Genomic DNA, 27,421 nt, shown 5'->3' with positions numbered 1-27,421 from the left:
TTCGGGCTGCTCTGATCTCCTTGATCCTGCAACAGGAACATCTGTTCTGAGTACAAACAACGAGCGCCGCACCCAGCCCAGGCTCTGTTCCTACACTGTTCCCCTTTTTTTTTTTAAATTTGTCTCCCTGTGTTTCCTCTCCTGAGGTGAGGAATGTGCGTGTGTATGTGGTGGTCATGTTGGTCATGATTCCCTGAAGTTTGGGCTTTCCAGCGAAATCTCTCTGCTCTCTATTCTCCTCCTCTTTTTCTCCTCTCTTATCCAGCCCACTCAGCACTCCTCCCGTCATATGCTTCTCGTTTGTTGCAAGTTTGTTAGGCGCACAGGATCTTTGTTGACATGCATCTTTGGAAAGCATCATCCGACCCCCTGTGCTGAGCTTTTACCCGACCGTGGAGGGCAGGTGTTGGAGGGAACGTCACTGCATCTTGGAACTGTGGCCACCGTCACCTACGATCCATTGTGGTGACGCTGATGTTCTCCTTGTGAGGGATTTTCTTCAGCGGCAGCTCTTGTTTCCACTCAGGCGTGCGATTATGATGGTTTCGAGCAGCGTGCGCTAAGGGAATGTGAGGGAGTGTGTGTGACGGGAGTGTAAGTGAGGATGAAGTGTTCTTTGAGGTTTACCTAACCCATGCATTAGTGGTAAGACCACAGTAACCACCTCCAGATGTTTGAGAGCACAATCTGACTGATTATTTACAAGGCCAATAAACATCGCCCTCTTCACACTATAACGCTTACTCTTTGCTCCTTGGGGAAGGCCTGAGTTAATGCTTAATCAAAGTACAGACCCTAATTGCTAAGGCCAAGCCCTGTTTATGGGAGGGAGGTTACTTGTATGTGAACAGATCATTGCAGACCAAAGGCACACAAGCTCAGGGACTCATCAGACTCTTCTCGAGCAGTCGAGCAGCAGGACATTCACAACTGACCACAGGAAGCAGCCACCATGCCCAAAAAATCCTCCATATCTAAGGCTTTCGCCGCTGCTTTTGTTGTTCTGACTGTGTCTGTCATCGCCGGCATTGTCATCATGATCATCTTATATAACAGTGAGATCAGTGGACTGAATCCGACGGCCCGGCCAACGTTCGCGTCCACCACCCGAGGTCCTCCACCTGTCGTACGGCTGCCAAAGAATCTCATACCTCTCAGCTACAAGGTCTTCCTCCAGCCTCACCTCTACACCCGCATCATCGAGGTGGTGAACGTCACTAGTCCGAATCAGACACATCTCTTCACCGGGAACTCTACCGTTACTTTTCAATGTGCCCAGAGCACAGACACCATCTACCTCCACAGCGGCACTGTCTTGAAGCTTTCTGATCCAGTGGTGATGAACAAGGACAACAATGAGAAGATCGGTGTTTCTGCAATGAAAAAGCACGACGACGGAAGTTACTTTCTGGAGATCCAACTGAACGAAGTGTTGGAGGCAGGAAGGAACTACAGTTTGTTTCTAGCTTTCGAGGGAGAAATGTCAACATTTCTTGATGGCATGTATGCAAGCACATATGCTGAAGGTGTTCCAGCCTTTGAGGACGATAAAAACGCACAGAGGTAAGTAAGAAACTAAGTTAAATGTTAATGTTTTTTTTCTCTTCAAATGATGATAAGTTTTGTTTGTAGAAAATAGGGCTGTCAAATGATCAATCTTCCTGGGAAGCTAGCATGACATGGATCACTGGATCATTCAGTCTCGTAGTTTTGTATGATACTGGTATCGTCACTCTAACTTTATAACAGTACAGACTCTTTAAGACGAGAATGTCAGCGGGTGATTAACACAATTAAACAAACTAAAAGGGAAAAAAGGGAGACGCAAATAACCCATTTTCATTCAAATATATTGAGGTGACATGGCCATGCCATTTTTGTTCGCCAAAATTCATCCCAACTATTGAGCTTAAGTAACTTCCTGTAAGGCTAGCATGACATGGTTGGTACTGTATAAGTCTACTAGATTCACAGCCAAGTACAGTCTCTTAAAAAGAGGAATGTTGGCCGTGATTGCCGGCAACAAACGTTAACGCCAACAGCCCTAAATAAAATAATATAACCTTCAAAATCAAGGATGAACCGCTGTGCTCAATATTGAATCAATCTGATTAATCACCCAGAAAAGATACTAAAGATTACACTACTTTAACGTGCCTGCCAAACAAAGTTTAGCTTTTTTAAGAAAACAAACTTCGACAACTCACAAGTTTGATTTCTGAGATGTTAAGACAGAAAATAAATAAAGTGACCAAAAATGATCATACAAATTGTCCTACATCTGGACCGAAGCCAATTAGTTCCCTTCCAGAAAACTACGAACATCAGATGTGTTTGCAGTCTTTAACGGTGTGGGCTGTTGTTTAGGAGCTGCTTGTTGAGGGCCAGGTAACTCTGCTGCTGTCTCCTCATGTATTTGCCAATATTCTTCTCCTTCCCCCAAGCAAACCTAACTTTCCACGCATGAAAATAAACCAAACTTGGCACGTAGGTTCAGTCTGATGTCCAACTTAACGGGAATTGGGGACCAATAGTCCTGATGGTGGCAGTAAAGCAACTGTTTAAAGTTCAGTGCTTAAAAAGTCATAACAAGTCACCTGTTGCCTACAGCTTTGCAACTTTCACTAAACTAAACTGTAGGCCCAGTTGTGAAGACACTTTTGTAAACTACAACCTAGTGCAAATTGTGAAGTCCATCACTCTGTTTTTAACAAAAACTGTAAAACTAATGAAACCTATCTCCTCCAACATTTTTAACTCAGTTCACACCAAACTCACCACACAGCATCTTCAGACTGTCCGACACAAACAGTCAGAATTTGATGTCAAAAACTGAATTTTTGACGTTGTTTCAAGGCAAGAAAAGCTACTGCGATTGGCTGAGGCTTATGGGTCTTGTAGTAAATGCCACTCTGAAACTCCATCGCAGACTTTAACCCTTTACCTGCACCACAAACTAATACAGAAATACAGAAATAATAAACAAATGGCTGCTCTTATTTTAAGGGGAAAAACAATCTTTCTTTTAAACTTAGGCTTTCTATAAGTGTTGTTATTAACAGCAAGCTCCTAAATAGACATTTATGTCTGTATTGATTTGTTTTTCCATCATATTCACACATTAAGTACATAATTTTAGCCTGTTTTTTTGATAAGTTCCTGGAAACAGCCTTAGAAAACGTGAAAAAAGGTTTATTTTCTATGATATTGTTATCTACAGTGAATTTGGACTGTGTGATGCTGCATACAATGTCCCCATTGTTTTTTTCTCCAGCTAATATCGCCCAGTCATCCAGTCATCTACAGCATGTTTTTTCAAGAAAGATTTAGGCAAACATCTTGTTTCAGTTTACTTAAACTGATATAAATCTGTGACAGGAGCACTTACACTGATTCTGTTTGGGGAAAAAAACATAAGCATTTTATCTTTCAAACAAGACACTGCATGTAAGTGTCCAAGTGGAATAAGAAAAGCTGTCAAGGTACTTTGGGAAAGCCTTGGATAGATGTTTAAGGTGAATTTTTCTAAGTTTCTCAATTCAGAGTGATTCATAACAGGTCCTTTATGATATCTGACTCGCTTCCTCATTACTTTTATCTGCAGTCTCTACCTAATTGTTAAAGGCTGACTGTATCTGTTTTCATAGATTCCTTGTTGCCACCAATATGGAACCATCAGAGGCCAGGACTGTGTTTCCTTGTTTCGATGAGCCAGAAATGAAGGCAGAGTTTGATGTGACAATCATCCACAGAAGAGACACGACAGCATTAGGGAATGCGGAAAAGTCAGGTAAAAACAGTCTCCTCTGACAAAGCCAATACGTACAATGAACTACAGCTCATGGCTCCTCCGACAGTAAAACAGTAATAAAATAATTCCAAGATATCCTTCCTTATATTGTTCTGCCTTGTTTCCTCTCTTTCAGACTCCAGTCTCTTAGACGACGAATGGAAATACACTCATTTTCATCCAACACCGCAGATGTCCACATACTTGTTTGCCTTCACAGTTTCAGAGTTTGATGCAACTCCCTCCTCACATGAGCGCGTGATAATTAACGTATGTGCACTGAAGATATTCAAAATGATTCAATGTGTCATTGTTTTTGGTGTAGTTTACCTTGTCTACAGTCACTGTCATTTTTTGCAAGCTAAGTTTAAAAAAACATTATTATTGTTTTTATTATTAGTATTGGTAGTATTAGTAGTATTAGTAGTAGCATTTAGGTATTTGACCTCCCACAGTTTTTTACAGTGGGCCTGAGGGTCATAACAATTCAACATTTCCAAAAATACCAAAACAATTTCCAAAACACTATACATATCCCAAAACACTACAACATTTCCCAAAACACTAATCCATTTCCCAAAATGCCTCTAACATTTTCTAAACGCTTTAACATTTCCCATAACACTACAGTATTTCAGAGAGTATTTTGGGAAATGTTGAAGTGTTTTTAGAAATGTTGTTTTTTGACCCTCGGGGCCACTGCAGGTTTTTGATTAAGCACAAGTAGGACAGAACAGAAGTATGCAGGGGGCTAGCTCCTGCTTTGGTGTTTTAATTTGCCTCTATTTTTTGCCCCTACAGACGTATGCTCGCCCTGAAGCAACTAAAGCAGGACACACTAAATATGCGGCCAACATCACCGGAAAGATTCTTCAGTTCTACGAGAGCTTTTTTGAAATTAATTACGAACAGAAAAAGCTTGGTAATCTTTGTCAAGTTTTAATAGGATAGACTTTAAAAACCGGATGCTTGTTGTCTCCATGATGACATTTTTACTGCTTTTGTTATTTTATCATAAAAACTGCATTCAGCAATACTGTTTCAGTTAGCCAATGTAATTGGGTCCCAGGTGGAAGGCTCATGTTTTTATGCCTACGCGCCAGTGATAGCCATGGCTAAAGGCCATCTGTCTGTCCCATACGTCCCATCTCTTCTTATGAACATGATATTTCAAGAATGTCACAAGAAAATTTCTTCAAATTTGGCAAAAATGTCCACTTCGAATCATTAAAGATCTAAGATTTTAGTGGCCAAAGGTCAAGGTCACTGTAACCTCATCCGTCTCATTCTCATGAACATGACACCTCAACAATGTCTTGCTGGAATTTATTCATATTTGGCAGAAACGTCCACTTGGACTCAAAAATGAACTTTGTGATCAAAGGTCAAGGTCACTGTGACTTGACTTGACTTGACTTGACTTGACTTGACTTGACTTGACATGACTTGACTCAAGACTCAGAATTTTACGGTCAATGTCATATCTCAGGAACAAAAAAAGGAGACATTTGGTCAGATACTGACTTGGTGACACTAATCTTGGGTGTCCACCTTAAAGGTTTTTTTATTTGAGAAGAGTCAGAGGCTGGTGCTCGAGCACCACCTGGGATCTATCTGTGCACATGTATGCTGGTTAAGCAAAAGTAGGGTTAGATTATTGACTATATCTGTGTGATTCCTCCAGATCAAATTGCACTGCCAGACCTAAATCCTGCAGCAATGGAAAACTGGGGACTGATCACGTACCAGGAGGGAGGCCTGCTCTTTGAGGAAGGCGTGTCCTCACAGTTACACAAGGAAACGATTGCCTCTCTTATCGCGCACGAAGTGGCACATCAGGTTAGAGCAGAGTATAAAAATATCAAAAACACACAAAATATACACTATAAAATCTAACAAGTTAACATTTCTTAAAATGATCCTGGGAAATGATTGCCTTGAAAAAGCAAAGTAATTGTGATTATAAATCTTGATTTATGTTTACTTTATTTCTAATTGTTAGTTTTACTGAAAAAATTTAGCTGAATTTTCTTAATTTGGTGAAGTTGTTGCAACTTAAAAACGAGGTAAGTAAAATTACCTTGTTCTTTGTAAGTGCTCACAACTTCAGTAAACCAAGTTAGTCTGACTTAACTTGATTTTGCCAATGATGAAGTTAGGAGATTTGTTTTGTTAACACGTTTATAAAAGTACAAATAAGACTGACTAGTTTCCAACAACAGAATACAGATAAAAAGCACAGTAATCTTGGTTTACTGAAGTTGCTAAAATTTAGAAAAATGTCTTTAATTATACTTGTCACTTTTAAAATAAAAGCACTAACCGTTTCTCACTGATGACAAGTACTTTTGCATAAGAGCACTGACAAAATGGCAAAAACGTTATTCCAACAACATCTTGCATTATTTTCTTAGTGTTACATATCACTGTCACCTCAACTATCCATATTGTCTTTCTGTTGACAGTGGTTTGGAAATCTGGTGACAATGAAATGGTGGAATGAAATCTGGCTCAATGAGGGCTTTGCTACCTACATGTCATTCTTGGCAGTGGACCATGTTGAGCCTACATTTCAATTGGTAAGTTCAGTCCAGATCTTCCCTGCCATAGCTGAAGCCCTCTGTCTGATGAGGACACTGCGTCCAAGAATTATATATTTATTTCTGCTATTTCATTCATTTTCAATGAGAGGAAAATTTTTTTTTTCTTATCTGTTGCAAAGCTTTTCAACTTGCAGTACTCATGGTCAATAAAAAAAATATAGTCGAAAATAAAGCTTGGTGCAAAACAAACAATACATTGTTGTGTCATTTGGTTTTCCTTAGAAAGAAACACACATCATGAGCAACCTCCATGATGCATTTGAGCAGGATTCTCTGGAAACAGCCCATCCTCTCACTCCTCCGCCAGAAGAGGTCCAGGAATACTTTCAGATTATTGGGATGTTTGATTCCATAACCTACTGCAAGGTAGAGAGTTCACGAGACAAGTAATAAATACGTTCTCTTTCCATCTATCTATCTATCTATTAACATGTATTTGCTATTGACTCTGTAGGGGGCAGCTGTGCTGAGAATGCTGGCAGACATCGTGGATGAAAGGGTTTTCAATATAGGAGTCAAAGTAAGCAACAACTTTTAATCTATTTACATGGGCTGAAACTGTGCTGTAATTCTTCTGAATACAGGTGTTGGGGTTCTGCACACTGACCCTGACACTCAGCACTGAAGGTGACTTCTAACTCTCTATTTAACCTCAAAACACGAGGTGCATGATAAGACTAAAAATATACCTGGGGTAAAGTTTCTGTTTTTTTTCCTGAGAAGATGCATTCTTTTGATTATTGACTTACAACATGGTGGATATGCAAACTACCACACCAAACTTCAGTATTTGATGCTTTGATTTGGGTAATGAAAAAACTGAAACCTCCTGAAATCACATCAGCTGCTTATAATATTGTGTGTGTCTGGTTTACTTTCTTCAACAACAATTTACTGAATGCTGCAAAAAGCAAAGCACACTACACAAAGCCAACACTGCATTTTTCCTTTTAGAGAGTCTCCTCATTCATTACAAAACTGTCAGTGCTGCATGGAAGTTTTCTTAATGGATTAACTCTTTGAAACCTGGAGTGACATCACTTTTCTTGTGCTACTTTCAAACACCTTTCACAAGTATTTAAACCTTTGAACCCCGAGCAAATTGGCGCAATTTCCTCCAAAAACATAACAACAAGGCAATGAACAACTTAGTAACAAATGTTCAGATAAAGATAAGATAAGGAAAAAAATATAATTATCATAATTATCACAATTAAATATTTAAAATGTTCAAGAATTATTTTGTTTTTTTAAGCACCTATTCCAAATTTTGTTTTCCTTCTTTTTTTAAAAAGTAATTTTTGGGTAATTTCTTCTTTCTCTGTTAATTGCCTTCTTTTTCTCAGGTTTCAAAGGGTCAAAGGGTGCCAGATATTGACACACAGTCTAATGTAGCCAAATCCAATCTATTGACAATAGACCCTCTTAGGCCAACATCACAATAACTTCATGGTATTAGCTGAAGGCAAAACAAAGGATTAAGCAGAGAATAACATGGGTTGCCATGGGGTTATAGGCTACTTAGGAGTCTTAAAATATGGTCTTGTTGTGTTGTCGGCTGCCAGAATAGAGAGAAAAATTTAAACACAAATCAGCCGTCACTTTCTAGCCAAGAAAAACCAAGACAACTATGATTCAATGTGATAAGAAAAAAAAAGACTGGATGGGGGAAATCATCAAAACAGACAAAATACATGCAACACTTGAAAGGTTTCCCCAGTTTTGCTTTGCTAATGAAGCTAATTAAGTTAGTAATGACGAAACCCAGTGCATGTTATTATGACGGCCTTTGGGCTCATTGGTTGAGAAGCACACACAGCGATATGCACACACAATTAGTTGTACATATAAAGTACCAACCATGTGTTGAATTTAATAGTGGGAATTCAGAGTTCAGAGGTCAAAGAGAAAGTGATCAGAACAACAAGCACAACAACAACAACAAGCAGCTGAGAGCAGAGGAGATGAAAATTTAACTGTCTGCTGAAATGACCGCAGACTTTTTCAGGCTTTTTTAGTACAACAACATCAGGACTCACTACAACAACACTCCTCTCCCACATAAAGGCAGGAGACTAGTAAATAAGAGACAAGAAAGCTACATTTCTTATCAACAAACATTAATATGTCGTTAAAACTGTCCAGCCACAGTGGCACGCGCACAGTTTACCCACAAAAGTACGCACACACAATGAAACAGGTGCTGGGCGGCGACCTGACTCCTAAATAATAACAACCTTTGAAACAGGGACATGACAGCCCAACAGGTACCCCAAAATCCCCTTGAAAAAAATCACTTGTACTCACCTGTTTGAATGTTTCTGACTCTGTCTCTGACTGGTTGCACCTGCGACCGAAAATATGTAAATAATAACGTTTAACCAATGCTATGAACAGACAGCATCTACCAGGTTATTAGTTAGCTCATCATAATAATTTATAGGCCGATTATCCACCTCATAGATGCACGACTTTACCAATAGCACGCAATTTAGCCTACACAACACATGTATGCCTTGTTTTAAAAATCACATCTAACACAGCAGCCAAACGTTACGGTTATTTAGACCAACGTTACGTAGCTTGCTGCTAATGTTAGCTTAACTGCTACATGTTTTGCTGACTCACCTCTGAGGGCAGCGGCGAGTGGGGGTGTCCGTGAGCTGGTAACTGTTTGTCAAAAATCCAAAAGAAACTATTTAAGGGAGCTCTGAAACTTTCTCCTCCTGTTTTCCTCCTGCATCTCTCATGTATTTTCTTGCCACCGCATTTCTGTGTTTGAATGACTGCTAGCTTGCTCAGGTGTGCTGAGCTTTCGTCGTTTTGTCACGTGATCAAATAGAGACTTATGATTGGACAACAACATACACACGTTTCCCAGCAATCATCACTGCATAAGAAATTTTCAAAACATTCATCTGATTGAATAGTTTTCAGTAGTAATTTACAGTTTTTATTGCATATGTAGAATGCATATATACACATATAATTTTGATATAATTTCCTTAATCACCAAAAGTAAAGTAGTAGTAAATAGTAAATTAAGTACTAAGTAAGTAGTAGTAAGTAAGTAGTAAATTATAGCTGGGCAAAAACAAACTACAACACAGTCATGTCCTTTGCTATGATGCTGTAAAGGCGTGTTCAAAGCAATTCAGTGTAAAAACATCTTGTGGTCTCATTTAGCCATTTGCAATCGCTTTATGATATACAAGAGCTTCGAAATTTGCGAGTCATTTACTGACATATTTTATGTCATAGAAAAAAATGGGAATGTTTCACGTTCAGATTGTGTGAAAGGAAGAAGTAATTTAAAGCCTCTAACTGAAAACACATTCAGAAACCAATTGAAATGAGGGAACTGGAGCTGCTGAAATGCTAACGGCTCGCTTGGTTATTGGACTCATTACTGGGGTTTGCAATAACACCATCATTGTTGCTTGGAAGTCTAACATCTGTTTTTTGTTTTTTTTTTTTACGTATTTATTTGCAGTGTGAAAAGACAAAAACAGGTTCACAGTCCATACTTAAGAGCATTTGTAATTTCCAGCAAAAAGGAGCAGGCAGGTGCAGGATTGCTAAACACTCCCATACAAACCTACGACATCATTGCGGTTTAATCGCATTTGGCCAGAAAATGACAGATAACTTATTAAAGCCAGACATTTATTTCAACATCCCCCTCTTGGGATCTGCTGCTGGCAGCTGTGTATGGATACTTTCATCCAACTCTCAGCAGCAATTCTGAATGCAAACTTTCCCTCTGAAAACAATCATTTAAGCACAGGATGAAACTGTTAACTGGAACCTCTCTCTGGTTCTTTATGTTTTTGTGTTTTAGGCATACCTCTCAGACTTCAGGTATCAAAACACAGAGCAGAGCGACCTCTGGAAATATATACAAAAGGTAAAATCTTGTATTTAATCACCTTTTTTTACATGCCAAATTGTTGTTGTTAGCTGTAAGCATGTTTTGTTTGTTATAACAATGATGATAATGCTGCTGATGATAATGCTGATGTCACTGATCAGGTATTTAAATCACCAAATATTGTCTGATATTTTACATGTTTACAGGCCGAGCATGATAATGGGGGTCACACCGAAGTTGCAAAGGTGATGAACACCTGGACCAATCAAATTGGCTATCCTGTCATTACCATCAACACTACCAATGGAGAAGTCTACCAGAAGCACTTCCTGTTCAATGACTCTTCCGAATCTAGGTATGTGCTCAATGGACCTCGCTCCAGTGTCAAAGGTTTTGGTGGAAGATCAGGACAAAGATAATGATCATAACAACTTCATTTAAGTTTATACTTCAAAGTGTCTCAGATGCTATAGGTTTTGTAATTACAGTCATTTATATTTGCTTTCCATATAACATGAAGAGAATTAGATAACTGAGGTCTTGACTTTATCTGAACATGTGTTAAAGGAATTAACTCTTGAGCGAAAATTAGTATATTTAAATAGATTTATATCTTTAGTATAGAAACAATGGAGGAAGTCACAAGAGCAAGAAAAGAAGAACGTGGCTGGTGTATTTATTGATTTGTAACAAGTGATTGATAAAGGACATCATGGCATTTATGAACTGTCCCTCTAATACAGACATGTCCAAAGACCGCCCTAGGGACCAATTGTGACCCTTGAACAAATTTTAAATGGCTGTTGGCTTGTTTTTCAAAATATACTATATGGGACCCATCAGAAAATATTGGTTAATGTCAAGATCACTTTGCATTTTTACTTCACCTCACTATAGCGGGGCTTTAGTAGGAACGCTGCAGGGAGAACGGATGTGTTTTCATAAACAGACGATGAACAAACAAACAGATCAGTTTTCTACCAGCAGACATTTCCTGCCACAGTAAAGAGGCATAACGTCAACAGTGATAACCACCGCTTCCAAGAGTGGTGGAAAGTTGAATACTTTTTACTGAATGATGACACAGTTACAGTTGTCTCATAAATAAACAATGGATCAAACGGCCATCTTTTATGTGAAAGGTGGATCCATGCATCCACAGTGAATTATCAACCAATTCAGGGAGCAGTTTCCCTAAGTGGCAGCCTCTGGGACTGAAAAATGAAGCCAAAAAAGTGCCAAAAACTACAATTCTTAGAATGGCCACAGTGACAAGTTAGTCCCCATAGACCCCCATGTTAAAACACCCAACTTTAGAGCCGAAATTAACGTTTTCAGGTACCGAAACAAAACATTGGTCTCTATAGCTAATTTCAAAATTAATGACAACTTTACAAAGGTTTTTAGTGTCATTATTCATTATTTTTCAATAGGCCAAAAAATCAATTGATGCAGGTTTAACATTACAATAATAATGTAATATTATTGTGTCATTATACACACATCGACCATAGTTTATGGTCAACATGAGCCACCGGTGTGAAGAATCCTGTCAACTTTCATTTACAGACGTTTTAGATTTTAGGTGTTAGAAATGTGAGAAAATGCAGCATAGCAGGAAACTTATGGTCCAAATGTGGTTCCAAAATAATGATACCCTCCTACAGTATTTATTTTTTACATCTCAAGTGTAAGCACCACCTATTGGATCGCAAATTGAAAAATATCCCTAATCTTCAATATATTTCCAGAGACCAAAGTTTGATCATAAATCTGTCCTCCAGTGAGCGTATCACTTCACAGTGTTTATGTCCCTCTGAAATTAGATGTCACCAAATAATTTAAAAGTTAGGTTCATGTGTCTGTTTTGCTTGGCAAAATACAGTGAGTAAATGCTTCAGTGGTGTCTTTATTAACCAAGTATTTCTCTGCGAGCCCTGCATGAAATCACTGCATCTGATTACAATAGATTACACTGTTGGCCATGTGGAGTGTTTTGAAACAATGTGTTGTAACTATGTGCTCCATAACACTGGTTGCACAATAATGTGACCTGACATAGTTTTGTTGCTTAGGCCATCCACAGACCATAACAGGTCCGAACTCATGCATGATGGTATCTACACATTATGCAGAAGATTAGATTCCATGCTCCATTTACAGATCACTGTGAATCACCTTTTTTTAAAAAAATGCTTCTTTCTAGATTGATATTTTGACTCTTCATTGCTCACCGTATACACTGTAAAATCTGACAAGTTGATTACTTAAAAAAAATCTAGGAAATTGATTTCCTTGAAAAATGTAAGTAAAAATAACTATAATTCCTCATCAATGTTTTCTTTATTTCTAATTGTTAGAGTTTACTAAAAATCTAATCATATGTACTTAATTTTGTGAAGTTGTTGTAACTTAAAAAAGGCAACTTTAATTAAATCAATCTTTATAACTTTTAACAACTTCAGTGAACCAAGTTAACTGAGCTATGTCTCTGTGCAATCATATTTGCATATTCTTAAACATGTTTAGAAAAAGAAACTCACATATCTCCTAAATTCACTATTGGCATTTGGAAATGATCAAGTTAACTCAGACTTACTTGGTTTACGGAAGTTGCTAACACTTAGAAAGAACAACATAATTTCACTTATCATTTTTAATTTGCAACAATGTCACAAAATTAAGTCAATTTTCAAGTAGTAAACATAAATTAAGAATAATAGTTATATTTACTTGCCTTTTCAAGGCAATTGGTTTCTAAGATTATTCTAAGTAAAATTAACTTGTCAGATTTTACAGTGCATATTTTATTGTTTTTATTAGGTTTTCATTCCCGCTCTAACCTGATGTGCCAGTTTGTGTGCGATGAGAGTGGCAATCATTTCCTTGTGTAAGTGTATAGAAGCTGAATAATCATTATGTTTCATTATGTTTTTTTGTCTGTTATTTTCTGTCTTTTCAGTTCTTGGTGGTACGTTCCAATCAGAGTCATGTCAAATACATCTAAGCCTGTCCTTGTCTGGTTGGAATCCAGCACCACAGGTAACAAAATGCACAAAACAGAGCCTTGGAATAAACACCCTGTTCTTCTAAAACCCTGTATTAACTGATTTGTTTTCATGTTAGACAAACAACCTTTTGTTTAGATCTCTAGAGGACTAGATATAAAAACTCATGAGAAAAAAACTTGAACTTTGGACATTGTTTGTATTCATACTGTGCTATTGATTATTTATGATATTTGCCCTTTGAACAGTAAAGAAAGGCGAATTCATTTCTAAGGCTGGAGAGTGGATCCTGGCAAACATCAACTCTACTGGATACTACAGAGTCAATTACAACCCAGAGAACTGGCAACGCCTCCTGACTCAGCTGGAGCAAAACCCAGATGTGAGCACTGAGCCATATAATGAGTTAGCAAATCATAGAACTGATCACAAAAAAACCTATATGTGGATGTTGTTTATTTGACTGAATGAGGAATGAGGACATTTTACAAGCTGATTTTTACTAGAAGGTAAATGACAACAGGCGACAGGTTACCCCTGAAGGCTTAGCCCTGATATTCCTTGAGATTTCGCGATTAAATGACATCTTGACTCATTTATTCAAATCTGAGGTGTCAAACAAAAACTCATTCATTGCTGATACGTTTCCCTGGCTGTTAATTTAGTCTTGCACAACAGGATTTATATTGAATCCAGAATGAGAGCCTCAATTTCTTGACTCTTTCCAACTGTTGATTTAATGAACAGTCCTGCCTGTCGTCATGGACACCTATTACATAATGGATGTTTTGGATGTTCTGGTACTTGCCTTAACTACGTCATCAGCATGTGGTTAATGTAAATGATGTCCAAGGACAGCAATGCGTTGGACTGGGCGATCCACCACTTTGGTCCAGACTGACATGTCTTGGATTGTTGATTGCCAACAGTAGGATTGTCGTGACATTTTGCACAGACATTTATAGTTCCCATGAAATCCTAATGACTCTGTAGATACCTGGACTTTTCATCAAGTGCAGCCAGTAGGTCAAAGGTCATTACGTTAAGCTTTGTCAGATTTTGTGGTAGTATTACTTGACTTATTGCAATTCATCCTTTAGCATGAATATCTCTACCAAATTTCATGGAAACCCCTCCAAAACAAGCCATCAGGAGCTTTAGGAAAACCTACAAGGAGCTATTTGGTGTGGACAACACAGGTTTGGAGGGGTATGCAAACCCCTCCACCATATGAATCTGGCAATTTTTGGAAGGGTGGGGCTATATTTGACTTTGAAAACGTAAAACTTCAATGTAACCCTACCCTCAAGCCCACACGTTCGCATCCCAAGTCGTCACATGTTGCTTCTTTGCAGTGGACTTCTGTGTCTGTTATTGACATTCCAGGATGGTGCTACCGGGATGTCAACAAATGCACATGGTAGGATTACGCTGTGTCAGTGTTTCAACCTGACGACGTCCTGCTGTTTTTCATGCAAATGCAGCAGGTGTCATCTTGCCAGCGTATAATAACACCACAAATGGTTCTGTTCGCGCATACTCACCTGACGCCCTCATGCATTTTGGCATTGCGATTGCGATTAAGCCAAAAGCACTGTCAATGCAGCAGTATTTTACGGAATAAGAAGGGGCTGAGAATGGTGACACTGACTTGTCCTGAGCATTGATATTTATTTATAACTACCGCTACTGCAATTTGACAGAACTATTTTGATTTACTAAATTCATGTTTTCATGATTTTATTTAACTGATTGATTGACTGATCAGTACTTAACTTTTAGGTTATTTGCCCTTCTCAGGAGGCATTAAAGTCTTCACTTCCTGTTCTCATATTGATTTTGCTGTAATGACTGAGTACTATTGTAGATACCTTCCTATTTGGGAAGCTGTTAAACTGAAATGTCAACTGTCCCTCGTCTTGTTCTTGTTTTTTAGCGGATCCCACTGATGAACAGAGGGCAGCTTCTCGATGATGCATTTTTCTTGGCAAGGTAATAATGTGGATTCAGTTGATCCAGACTGCTATACTGTAGTTTTCTGCATGATGTGTGTTGTGATCACACCTGTTTTTAAGATCATGTCTGGTTGCAAGTTTGCCTCCCTGATTTTACCAAGTCCAACCTCTCTGTTCCTCAGGGCCAAAATGGTCGAAGTCACTCTGGCTCTTAATTCAACACGCTTCCTTCGAAATGAGAGAGCGTACCTTCCCTGGAAACTGGCAGTCAAGAACCTCAAGTACATTGTCCTCATGTTTGACCGCTCTGAGGTGTATGGACCCATGCAGGCATGTGATATCAAAACATCCTTTATAACTTGTGATATAAAAAATGTATCCTGCTTTGTAACATTACTTACTGAAGTGACTCATATTGAGCAATAAACAGATGTGCCGTAAAAGTGTTATATTGCTGCATGTGTTCCCGTAACTCTGCTGTCTCTTCCTGTAGGCGTACCTCCGGGAACAGGTTAAAGGCCTGTACAACTCTCTCAGGAACTACACAGACCATTCAACCGTCCCAAAGGATCACTCCTTACAGTAAGGACAAATGAGTTTACAGCTCTACAAATTCACAATCCATTCTAAAGAACCAATGCAGAACAGATGTGAGTTTGTATTGTTATTATACACATCATCTGTTATAAACATATTAGCAACAGATGTGTAGTATAAACCTGTTCCAATATGTAGTGTGCTTACAAGGAACAAGTTCTCAAGAAGTCTTATTTGGAGTAAAAAAAAGAAAGAAGAAGACTTTAAACGTGACTGAAAGATTCTTTGGTATTAATTTATAGATTACCTCTGTATGTGTAGCTCTTTACCAAGTAAACTAAGAACGACTTACCAAGCGCTAAAGCAACCAACCTAACAAGATGTTTTTACATAAGACTAATCCACTGTAAAGCGCTTTTGCTCCATTACCACTACATGGTTCAGTTTGACCGAACTCACCTCTGGTATCAGGTACCTTTCTCTATTTCATTTATCACTGCATATAGTACCCTCTCAGTGTAGGTGGGATTTTTGACTGGTCACCAACGTGAGAAATGATGTGAGAAACTGCCGTGCCATCATCTTAAATGCAACATTTGCTGAATCTTTATATTAGCAACCGAACAGAGGAAGGGCTGCACTTTATCAATTGTATGGCGTAGTGTACATTTTGTATGGCGAAGTATACAGTGTAGTGTACATAGTGTTCGACATAGTGTACATATTGTTTGATGAAGTGTACGGTGTTGTGGGTAGTTTATTGTGTGTGTGTGTGTGTGTGTGTGTGTGTGTATGTGTGTCTGTGTGAGTGTATGTATTGTATGATGTATTGTATGGCATAGTGTATGGGGTAGTCTACATATTGTGCAGCGTAGTGTACATAGTGTATTGTGTGTGTACATATTGTATGGCATATTGTATGTTGTGTATTGTGCATGTACATATTGTATGGTGTGGTGTACGGTGTAGTGTAGGTAGTGTACGGTGTTTGTGTGTGTATTATATGATGTATTGTATGGCATAGTGTATGGGGCAGTCTACATATTGTGCAGCATAGTGTACATAATGTATTGTGTGTGTACGTATTGTATTGCATATTGTATGTAGTGTATTGTAGTATATTGTATTATATTGTTTGTGTATGTATTTTATGACATAGTGTATGTAATGTGCAGCATAGTGCATGTATTGCATGGTGTAGTGTATGGCGTAGTGTACTGCATAACGGACGCAGTGTTTAGTGTAGTGCGTACATATTTTATGGGGTAGTGTAAGTATTGTGTTGCATAATGTACATAGAGTAAGCCAGTGTAAGTGTACAGTGTAGTGTACTTGTGTGTGTACGTATTGTATGGCATATTGTATGACGTAGGGTGTGTACATAATGTATGGTGTAGTGCACAGTGTAGTGTATGTAGTATATTTTGTGTGTATATTGTATGGCGTAGTGCATGTAGTGCATGGCGTAGTGTACATCGTAGTGTTGCAGTCACCTACTTTTAAAATTCTGACATGAGTGAATTAAAAATATTACCATCGTTACTGATGGAAGATTTAAAAATTACAGGTTTATTCAGACTGTCCAGCGTCTGTACCAGTTAGTAATCTGCAGTGTTTTAACTCCACCTTCAACAGCAGGTTCTGCTTGGAACCTCAACAGAGGTAGTACCTAAAAAGTAACATGCAGAGGAAATTTGGCAGTACTGATTAGTTATAACCATGAAATATTTAACTCATCAACTCTCCAGGTGTACTTTTAATAACACTCTGCTACCATGAATTACAAATCAGATATCGTTCAGTACTGAGCCTGGCTGTAAACCATCAACCTTATTTTTGTATATAAGCCCACCTGCTGGCACCATTCATATATAACTGCTAAGATATGCAGTAATTCACAAAGCAGAACTAAGAGAGACTGAATATTGGACATTCAGCTGGTGGACCCAAACATTACTCCATATGAAGGCTAATGTTACTCTGTATCCATTGTTTTGCTAACATAATATCTGTGCTCATGTTACCACGTTAGCTTGTCTCCCAAATGACGCTCTATTCAGACTTCCTCAAAACACATCACATTTAACGTCTTTTTTGCCTGTACACTAATTATATCAAATGAAATTGTGCTTCATTTCAAGGTACAACCAGATCCTCGCCACACAGTTGGCATGCTACAATGGACTCCCAGAATGCATAGAGATGGCTACGAATATGTTTGCTAAGTGGATGAACAGCAACTCTACCAACCCGTAAGTACACTAATCACAGTATCAAGTATTTTTTATTTAGGATTTGACCATTACAGTTTCTGTCTACTTCATACCTTTTTGAAATGATCCTAAACCTGCACAGCTCTACTTGTTTCCAAAAGCAATTGTCTCACTGTAATAGCTGTCATTATTTTCTGTAGTTTTACTCTGCAGCATTGATTTAGTAAAGGTAGGTGTCATTTTATCACTTTTTGTGTTAATTGTTGGTGGCTGTTGTTACCACTGTGCATTGTACTTCTTATCTTTAAAGCTGCACTTGGCACGAATTTTATGTTAACATGTACTCTAAAGCTGTGTTTCCATCAAAGGCTTTCAGTATACTACCTTTGGAACCAAAAATAACACCTACGAACATGTACCTAGACCCTAGATCTGTTTAGCGTTTCCACCGCAGACAGTACTCTTACATGTGGGTGGGGTTTTGTCCCTCCTTTGTCCAGCACTCGCTGTAATTCCTTGTTCACCAGTAATACAAAGTGAAGTCCACATCCCATTTATCATCCACAGAACGGGGCTGCACTGTGACTTTTTCAGAACTTAAAAGAGCAAGCTGCAGTGAGAGTCTCTCTTCATTGGATTTTTGACTCCTTGTAAGGCAAGAGCAGGGGTTTAGTGCTGCCGGAGCGCACAGGAACAATGTTCTGACATGCTCTTTTTTCTCTGAGTGAGGATGAGAACATTTGCAGTTTACATAATCTGGTTGGAATTTATGTTCATTTTTTTAAATGCTAGAAAATTTGACTGATTACTAAACGTGTATGTCATGCAGGAGAGACAAATTGCGTTGTCAACTCATGCATTGATAACATTACAAGTAAAAGTTCCACCTTAAAAGTTGCCAGCAGACTTATGTTCCAAAGATACTAAAGGTAGCATCTTCTCACAATGGAAACCCCCAAAAATTAGCAATAACCTGAACTGATCTGAACTGACCTGCTGGTGGAAACACCCCATGACACTAATTCATAAACTACAGCAGCCATGAAGAATCTGATCCTATTGTTGAAAAACAAAACTCCTGTACTCTTACACTTACTTTCTAGCCTTTTGGAATCCAGGTGCAACTTTAGAGTAGAGAGACATTGGGCCTCACGCATAACGCCATATACAAACAAATGTTGACTTATATTTGTTTTTATTTATTATGTCTTTGTTGCCAAGTGTGTTTGTTGTCTAAGCATAACATGACATTATATACAGAGCACAAGGGCCTTATAGGGCCCCTGGACTTTCGTGTGGGAGTCCAGTGTTCGCTTCCAATTTTAATGTAGTGTTTTTTTTTCTACACCTTACCATGTGCCTCCTTCGCCTAATCCTAACAATATAAGGCAGCAAGTGCATTTGTTTATCTTCTGGCATTGTTTGCCATGTGCTTGTGTTGTCTAAGCATAACCACATGCAGTGTATTCCCACCATGTGCTTGGGTTGACATCAAGGTAGCGGCATCGTGAAACATCAACAGCAGACACAGAATGATACCTAAAACGTAACATGTAGACACAGAAGTCCACTGCAAAGCGGCAACATGTGACGACTTGGGATGAGAATGTATTGCAACAATATAACATAACATAAATGTACAAGATGAAAATCACTGCATAAAACAGGTTTCTGAAAATATTACATAATCAAATTGAGATAAATATATGTTTTAAAATAATCATAATGACTGGATTATAACATCTGTGGGCTAAAGAAATACTGTTGGTCCACTGATCCAAACACAAACTATAAACACCCTCGGATGATGTGGCTGAATGGCTCGTACACTGCTCTGAGATGCAGGCCTTACACAAAGATCGTGTTTTTAGAGATCATATAGATCTACCTGATGATCATTGTAATTATTTAGATTTTCTTTAAATTAGTTAATTTTTTTTCTACATATTTTTTCTACTTTTTCTTTAAATCCTTGAATACGTTTTTCTTGATGTGAATACTTCCTCTACCACTGACAGTATCCCTTATATTTTGTAACGATTGGGTTTTGATTTTCCAGTAACACCAGCACTGACACTCTTTATTTTATTTAAGTTTTATTTCACAGTACATAAATTTCACTACCGCTGAAGTTCTTCCTTTTGACACCTTTTTAGATATTGGTTGTGTACTAGAGTACACTCCTGTCCTTATATCATGTTTAGTGGGCATTACCTATGAAGTTGGCTGCTCTTTATTTTTCTCTCAACAGAAATTTAGAAAAAGATATAAGATAAATTGACGAGAACGTTGCTGCATGAGGCCCATTGACTCTTCATTAAATGTGTATACTGTATGTGCTCACCCTATACACACATGCATGTATATACATACGGTAAAGCAGTGGTTCCCAACTGGTGGATCACGGGTCCATTCTGTGGTTCATTCTCATGGACCGCAAGTGACTTGTTAATGTTTTCAAGTTTGTAAAAAACATACTTTATTTTGACATTTATACCTAACAACTTTGTTAAAGGCCTCATTTATCACACCAACCTGTTTTTTGCCCTACAGCACCTATTTTATTGCCCTGTTCTTGGTATAATTTGGCCTATTAACATGCTGTGCCTTTGCAGTATTTTTTTGTCACCAGTTTTAAGTGAGTGCACTTTATTCTTGCAGTAAGTTTTACTCATTGTGTGCTAAGCCCAAATGTTGTTAACATTTTGTGAAATGAAATTGAAAATGTGGTATCTTATATGTGGAGCTTGAACTAATGACTAAGGAGAAATTTGGACCCTGTGGCTGGGCCAGTTGGGAACCACTGTATTAAAATGTGTTACATTTGAAGACATTTTGAAAAAGACACAGTCCTGATGTGAGGAAAACAACTGTGTGCGTCTGTGTGTCACTCAGCATCCACCCCAACCTGCGGTCTGTAATCTACTGCCAAGCTGTGGCCGCTGGTGGGAAGAAAGAGTGGGAGTTTGCCTGGGGGAAGTTACAGAGCTCCAGTGATACCTCAGAGAAAGTGCAGCTCCGTCGCGCTCTTTCCTGCACCAAAAAGATCTGGCTGCTTAACAGGTGAAGCCAACACAGCCAGGGTTAAACACAAAGTCCTGGTGTGTCATACAAACAATGTTTTGTACATGATAACTTCTTTTGCTGTGGACACGCCTTTGATAAGGTGAATCCCAAACATGCAGCTGTCATTAAGTGAAGAGCCAGTCTTTCTTATCTTGCAGATACCTGGAGTACACATTGAACCCTGAGAAGATACGACTGATGGATGTTCCTTCCATTATTAGCAGTATAGCCCAGAATGTGGCGGGACAGGCGCTGGCCTGGAACTTTGTCAGAGCAAACTGGGAATACATCGCGAACGGGTAGGTTGCTGTTTTGAGTCAGTCTACTGTCGCATCTGTTTCTGAGTCATGAACAAGTATTTGAGATAGTGTCGGTCTGACCAATAAAAAGGAAGACATGATGCGGATGTTTAAATTTAGTCATCTTTATTCAGACAGATTTCCAAGAAAATGACAAACATTCATGGTTTTCCCTAGAACATGTTCAGATTCGACAGGGTGGGGAAGCCAAACTAACACAGCCGTGAGATTATGAGAACTCTGAGCGAAATCTTCTTTTTATAGTGTACAGCTCTTTAAAGCTGCATCTTTTTTTTTTTTTTTTGGCCACTTGGGGACAGAACTCCTCCACAAGTCACACACATTTGTCATACTGTGATTTCGTCAAGTTGATATTCCTAACATGTCAGCAAACTGTTGCCCACTAACACACCCAGCAGACACAGCAGCATTATCTTTCATTTGGTGTCATGTTTCTGAGCACCCGATCACTGTAAGCAGTGCTGAAATGTAACTAAGAGCATTTACTTAAGTACTGTACTTAAGTACTTTTACTTTACTTGAGTATTTTCTTTTCATACTACGTTATACTTTTACTCCACTATATTTCAGAGGGAAATATTGCACTTTGACTTCACTACAATATTCCCACACCTTATGTTATTTCACAAATTAAGATTGTTTTCATAAAAAACACAGGAAGGGTTGATAAAATATGATTTATATGTTTTTTTGTTATAAATATAATTATAAACAGTTTATACAAGTACAACTGAAAAAATTCACCAATTTTTTTTTTCTGTTTTTTTTTTGTTAATAATTTTGAGTTTTTATGGTTTTTATTTGTATTTTATTTCGGTGTATTTATTTATCCATGCTTATGAAAAAGCAGATTTATTTTTGCTAACAGTCTGTTGGATTCATGTTGATGTGTATTTTCAAGCATATTTTGATATCTGACAAAAACCCAAAAACTTAATTATACAAACAATAATTGGGCGCCCCCCTGATCTGACTCTGAGGTTGCAGTGGGTAGTGGACTTTGCTTTTCCTAAGATAGCTAAGGCAAGACACACCCTACTCCCCCTCTGACTGGTTAGTACTTGTTGCCTGTGTTGCTTGGGTTGTTTAGGTTTAAGCAATAAGAATTGTTAATTTTCCTAATGGACGTGCTGCTGCTCACCGCCTCATCACAGATTAGATCTGAGAGCCTGCGGGCTGCTATTTACGGAGGCGTCTTGACACTGACGTGCAGTCCAGTCATTTAAATAAACAAGAACTGCCATAAAACAGCAGACTGCAATAAACAGTGGCTTATAAAAATCTTGTGTGGTGTCATCAGATACAAAGGTCTTGTTATTTAATCAGTGCTTATCATTAGCTGTCCTTCATAAATCCCTCTCTGTTTGTACCGTTACCAGGAAGCTAAATTGATCAGTATCAAAGTAATATAGACATAACAGATGGTTTCATTTCATGAGCACACAGTGGCACCTGAAGTTGATCAGAATCAAAAAATCAGCAGCAATTAAAAATTTCTCTTGGAGTCAATAGATAATTTTACAAAAGAGGGTTATTGCCATGTTAAAGAAAAACAATTTCTTTTTTCCTCAAAATTACAACATTATTCTTGTAATAATACAACTTTACTCATGAAATCTATTTTTTTTCCTCTTCCATGGCCCTAATCCTCATCATACATTTTGATTAACCAGACTTTAATGATGTTTCTGTCAGAAAATAATCAAACTCATAATACTTTACAGTAAACAGTTTATAAGGGCTACCAAACCAAAACTGATGCAGTCTTATACAATAAAGTGCAATAAAGTCTGCCTTCATGTGTGCTAAAATGTTCTGTTTTTGTTAACTCAATGGTCATGGTGACGTTGCTTTGTGGTGTTGCTGAATATACTGAAATCTGTTTCTTATATTGGTCCTCTGCTGCCAGGTATCCATCCGGGATGATTGAGGCCGTGACCAGCAGGTTCTCGACACCTTTTGAACTGGCTGAGGTAATTTACTGATGTTTCATTATGTCAAAATAATAATACCAGCATACAGTTACATCAGGAGGAAACTCCTCTTTCCAGTCACACACCAATAGCTGATAATATCCAGTGAGTAACCAGAAACACCCTGATATATTATCAGAAGTCTCTGTGTCACCTTGAGTTATCTGGGTGGAAGCATGTTTGTTTTATCTCTGACTCTCTTTCTGCTACACTAACATCTAACATCACGGTACTAACTCTGAGTGTGTGTGTGTGTGTGTTTACAGCTTGAGCGTTTTGCAGCAGACTATGACACGGGATCTGTTACCTGGGCGGTGAGACAGGCCATAGAGCAAACTCAAGTCAACATCCAGTGGGTCAGCGAGAACAAAGACCCGATACTCGAGTGGTTTGAAAGTGAAACAGCTTCGTAGAGCAGAAACGCCATCTTTGATCGTTTTCGAGCCTCACAGATCAGTGGTGCTGGATGCTCTGCAGACCTTCCTCCCCCACTAATCCACCTCAAAATGAAGAACCGATCAATCCATACCTGAATCTCAGTTATCATGAAAAGAATCATGAAACAATTTACCAGCGGACAGTTTACCAAACTGAACTTTGGCAGCACACAAGTCTGATGCATAGTTTAGTACTGATAATTCATAAGAAATGTGATGAAAAAGAAATGTTTATGTATATGCATTATTTATACAGTATATTCAACAGTCAGAGGAACAAGCTTTTACCCCACTGTTTGTCATTTTTTTGCACATGATGCAGATATAGCATCAGCCAACTTCACAGTATAGTTATATATTTGAAAACATTTCTGTGTTTTATTAAAATTATAACATATTTACTTTTTGAATTCACTTGTTTCCTCTTGTTCCTGTTACCTATTAATAATATGTTTTTCAATCAAAGCTGTTTACAGTAGAAAATGGATTAAAACGTATGATAATCTCTAGCAGATGTGTATTTTGGGGACAAACTGAATGATTCTACATTAGTTAATTATAACGGCTCAAGTTCATGAGCTTTTTGATGCTGCCAATTTCTTGACCAGTGTCTCAACGGTTTGCACAAGCCAAAGGACAAACTTTTATCTGTTTGTTCGAGGGAACATGTCTATATGTGTATTTATGATGTAATCATGAAACCAAATTATTCTTGTATGTTGCTGAAATTGTATTTTTAATAATAAAACATTGACATTGTGTTAAATATGAGTCCTTTAGTCCTGTGATGTGACTTTTGTTTTAACAGGTGAAAGTAACAGGTCATATTTAGATACTTAAGAAACTCTGGAAATGCAGGCAGCTTTTAAAAAATTGAAGCAAGAATGGTGAAATCCATTCATCAGTTCAGTAATTTGAGACGCCCCTCCCCCGTCTTGGAGACTGACGTTGCCTCATCAGGGTCGTCGGCTTGATAACGTTCACCTGGGCCTTCCAGGCTACAAAAACTGCATCAAAAGACATCCACTCTGCATCCATGGTTTTTGGTTTTGCACTCTCAACCCCTCCAAAACACACCAGACACACATCCATATGGCTTTCATCACTAACTTTGCTTATTTTTTACACTGCTTTGCTCATGCAAATGTGTGACTCTGCCTGTTACAACCTGGCTCAAAGGCTGCAACAAACATGGGCGACCAGACAAGTTTACAAACATTAAAAGCGTTATTTATTTTTAAAAAAACTGAATAAACATGCAAATCAATAATCAGTTGTGTATGCTGGGTGTGTTAAAATGTGTGTGGAAACCAAAAAGAACAGCAGCAGTGCCAGGGAGGGAAGGGAAAGTCTGTAGCAAGTTGCCGTTGGCCCAGGTGTGGCCCGTGAGCCTGACGATGACCCCGCCTGCCTCTGCCTGGATGCTGCACGACAAAGAATAGCCAGGAAAACAGAACACCTAGTGGCGCTGAGGGGTTTCCCACATTAATTCATGAAAATGTAATCTGTTTGTTAAAAAAGATTGTCAAACTTTTCTGCCATGCATTCGCTGTTCTTTTGCTGTCTGATTCCTTGATGCCATATTGTCTACAACGGACACGTGTGTTTGTGTGTGTGTGGTGTCCATACATTAAAATTGTGTATTATTGTTTAATATTGTAATTTCCAGCTCAGCTCCAACAATAAGTCACAATAAAATACTTTAAAAACAAAAAATTCACATTCATACTGTTAAGTGCAAAAAAAATTGCATTTTAAACCCATTCATAAAACATGCATTGTATTACTTAATTTTGGGATTTTGCCATTTTGTAATTTTCACTATTTTCCACCTGATGATGTCATTTTTTCCATATTTGGCATATGGAGAAAATACATGCTATTTCCACTTTCTGCACTGTCACAATGAATGTTGCTGCAAATGGTTGACATATTCTGTAATAATAAAAAAAAAATCCAAAAAATCTACTCTGCATGTAGTATAGTAAATCTGAAACATAGTGACACAAAAGCATTTGAAGGGTTAAAATTCTGAAAATCAATGATAGTTGATATTTATGATTAGGACAGATGTTGGTTAAAAAACAAACTCAATGAAAGGATCATTCAAATCATTAATTTATGATATTTTTAAAGCTTGATTTTGAATAGCACATTTTCTGCATAGAAGGATACGAGTGTGTGTAAAATTAAAGCGGGCCCTAAGGGTTAAATGATGCCACTAACTGTCCTGTGGTCACTCTCTTTTTTAGTAAAAGCTCTGTGTTTTATGGGATAACCATAACCTGTCTGTGCTCTCCTTGCTGCTGCTCGTTAGAGTAACTGGAAACACCTGAGAGCGCTTTAGGTTATTGAAGCATGTGTGCAGCTTGTAGCTCAGCGTCTGACCCTCCACACTGCTGCTGCAGCTCCCTGCTCTTCTCTTGTTTAGTTATGTTCCTTAGTTCTTTGCTTTGCTATTATGCAATTTTTTAAAAATGTCTGTTTATTGGTTTTTCAATAATAAAACAGGACAAATTGAAAATACACAAAATACCACAGAAATGAGTTCACATATACAGACCTAACTCAACAAAAACAACGTAACATAAAATATGAAGTGTAAATGTTAACTAAAACAGACACCACACTTAACCCAGTAGTAGTAGCATAAAGGTGAGGATTATTGCTGCCTCGCTTCTACATAATCAATAAAGGGTTGCCAGGTCTTATTAACATTTGCCAAAAGACAAATGCAGCTTCACAACACCCACACACATTTTCCACTCATGCATCACACACACTACTGACAGTCCTTAACCTCTAATTTGGTTTAAATTGATTTTATGAACATCTTTTATTCAACTTTGCCATGGTGTGTCCCTTTTTGTTGTGGCCTGGTCATATCACTCCACCTGCATCTCGTCTGTTTGTCTGCCGCCAATGACTTTGTATGAAGTTTCCCCTGAATATTTGAATACATATGTGGAGAATGTGTAAATACTGTAGATCTGAACAAACAAATAATGCACTTCCATTAACCGCTGGCATTTTGCAATACATAGCAACACAATTACACACTGAAGAGCGAAATGCTTTTAATGTAACAGCTGAAAACAATAAACTGGAGCGAGTTGCTGTTTACACTGTTGTGGAGTGGGAAGTCCACAACCTGCAGGGCACTGCCAAAACACCCAATGTGTCCCTGCAGATGTTTTGAAACAAGACTCAACCAGAATGCAAGTGAAATACAGACACTCAAGGTGAAAAAAAGATCCGGCCAAAGGACAACAAACATGTAAAAATCCATCCGACTCCAAACAGACCAGCCCACGTCCTGTTGATGTGGTCTCGTGGTGGTCAGAGGTTCATTTATCTGCTAAGTTTGACTATTCTAAATCTTCAATATTTCCGAAGCAGGGAGAAGTATTAAAGGCCTGAAAACACATTTTCTCACCTCAAATAACTTCAAAAACATATTTTAGTGTGCTATTTAGCAGTAAAACGAGAAAGAAAAAATATATAAAGAAAAGAAAAAATACACATTTTATCATATATAAAATGTAATATAAAATAGGTCTATTTTTACAGCACAAATTTGAGTTTTTTAATCGTCCTCAGGCCCAAAACTAAACATTACAGAGCACAATGAAAATTAAAATTGTAATT

At 38.1% G+C, this 27,421-nt stretch overlaps 1 protein-coding gene across 1 annotated transcript; it reads left to right on the top strand.

Moving 5' to 3' along the window:
• Positions 1-197: 197 nt before the first annotated feature.
• anpepa (alanyl (membrane) aminopeptidase a) lies at positions 198-24,523 on the top strand. Its single transcript, XM_042496746.1, has 20 exons — positions 198-1,563; positions 3,648-3,790; positions 3,927-4,060; positions 4,592-4,712; positions 5,475-5,629; positions 6,256-6,369; positions 6,616-6,759; positions 6,848-6,913; positions 10,235-10,300; positions 10,471-10,619; positions 13,227-13,306; positions 13,521-13,654; positions 15,209-15,264; positions 15,410-15,557; positions 15,721-15,809; positions 17,906-18,016; positions 20,873-21,040; positions 21,202-21,342; positions 23,273-23,336; positions 23,603-24,523. Exons 1-20 carry the CDS (start codon positions 953-955, stop codon positions 23,747-23,749), a joined length of 2,841 nt encoding a protein of 946 aa, XP_042352680.1. The 5' UTR covers positions 198-952; the 3' UTR covers positions 23,750-24,523.
• Positions 24,524-27,421: the final 2,898 nt, after the last annotated feature.

The sequence above is a fragment of the Plectropomus leopardus genome, chromosome 11, assembly GCF_008729295.1.
Source record: "Plectropomus leopardus isolate mb chromosome 11, YSFRI_Pleo_2.0, whole genome shotgun sequence".
NCBI lineage: Eukaryota > Metazoa > Chordata > Actinopteri > Perciformes > Serranidae > Plectropomus > Plectropomus leopardus.
Note: the sequence above shows the minus strand (reverse complement) of the source record. Positions and strands in the feature narration are given on the sequence as shown.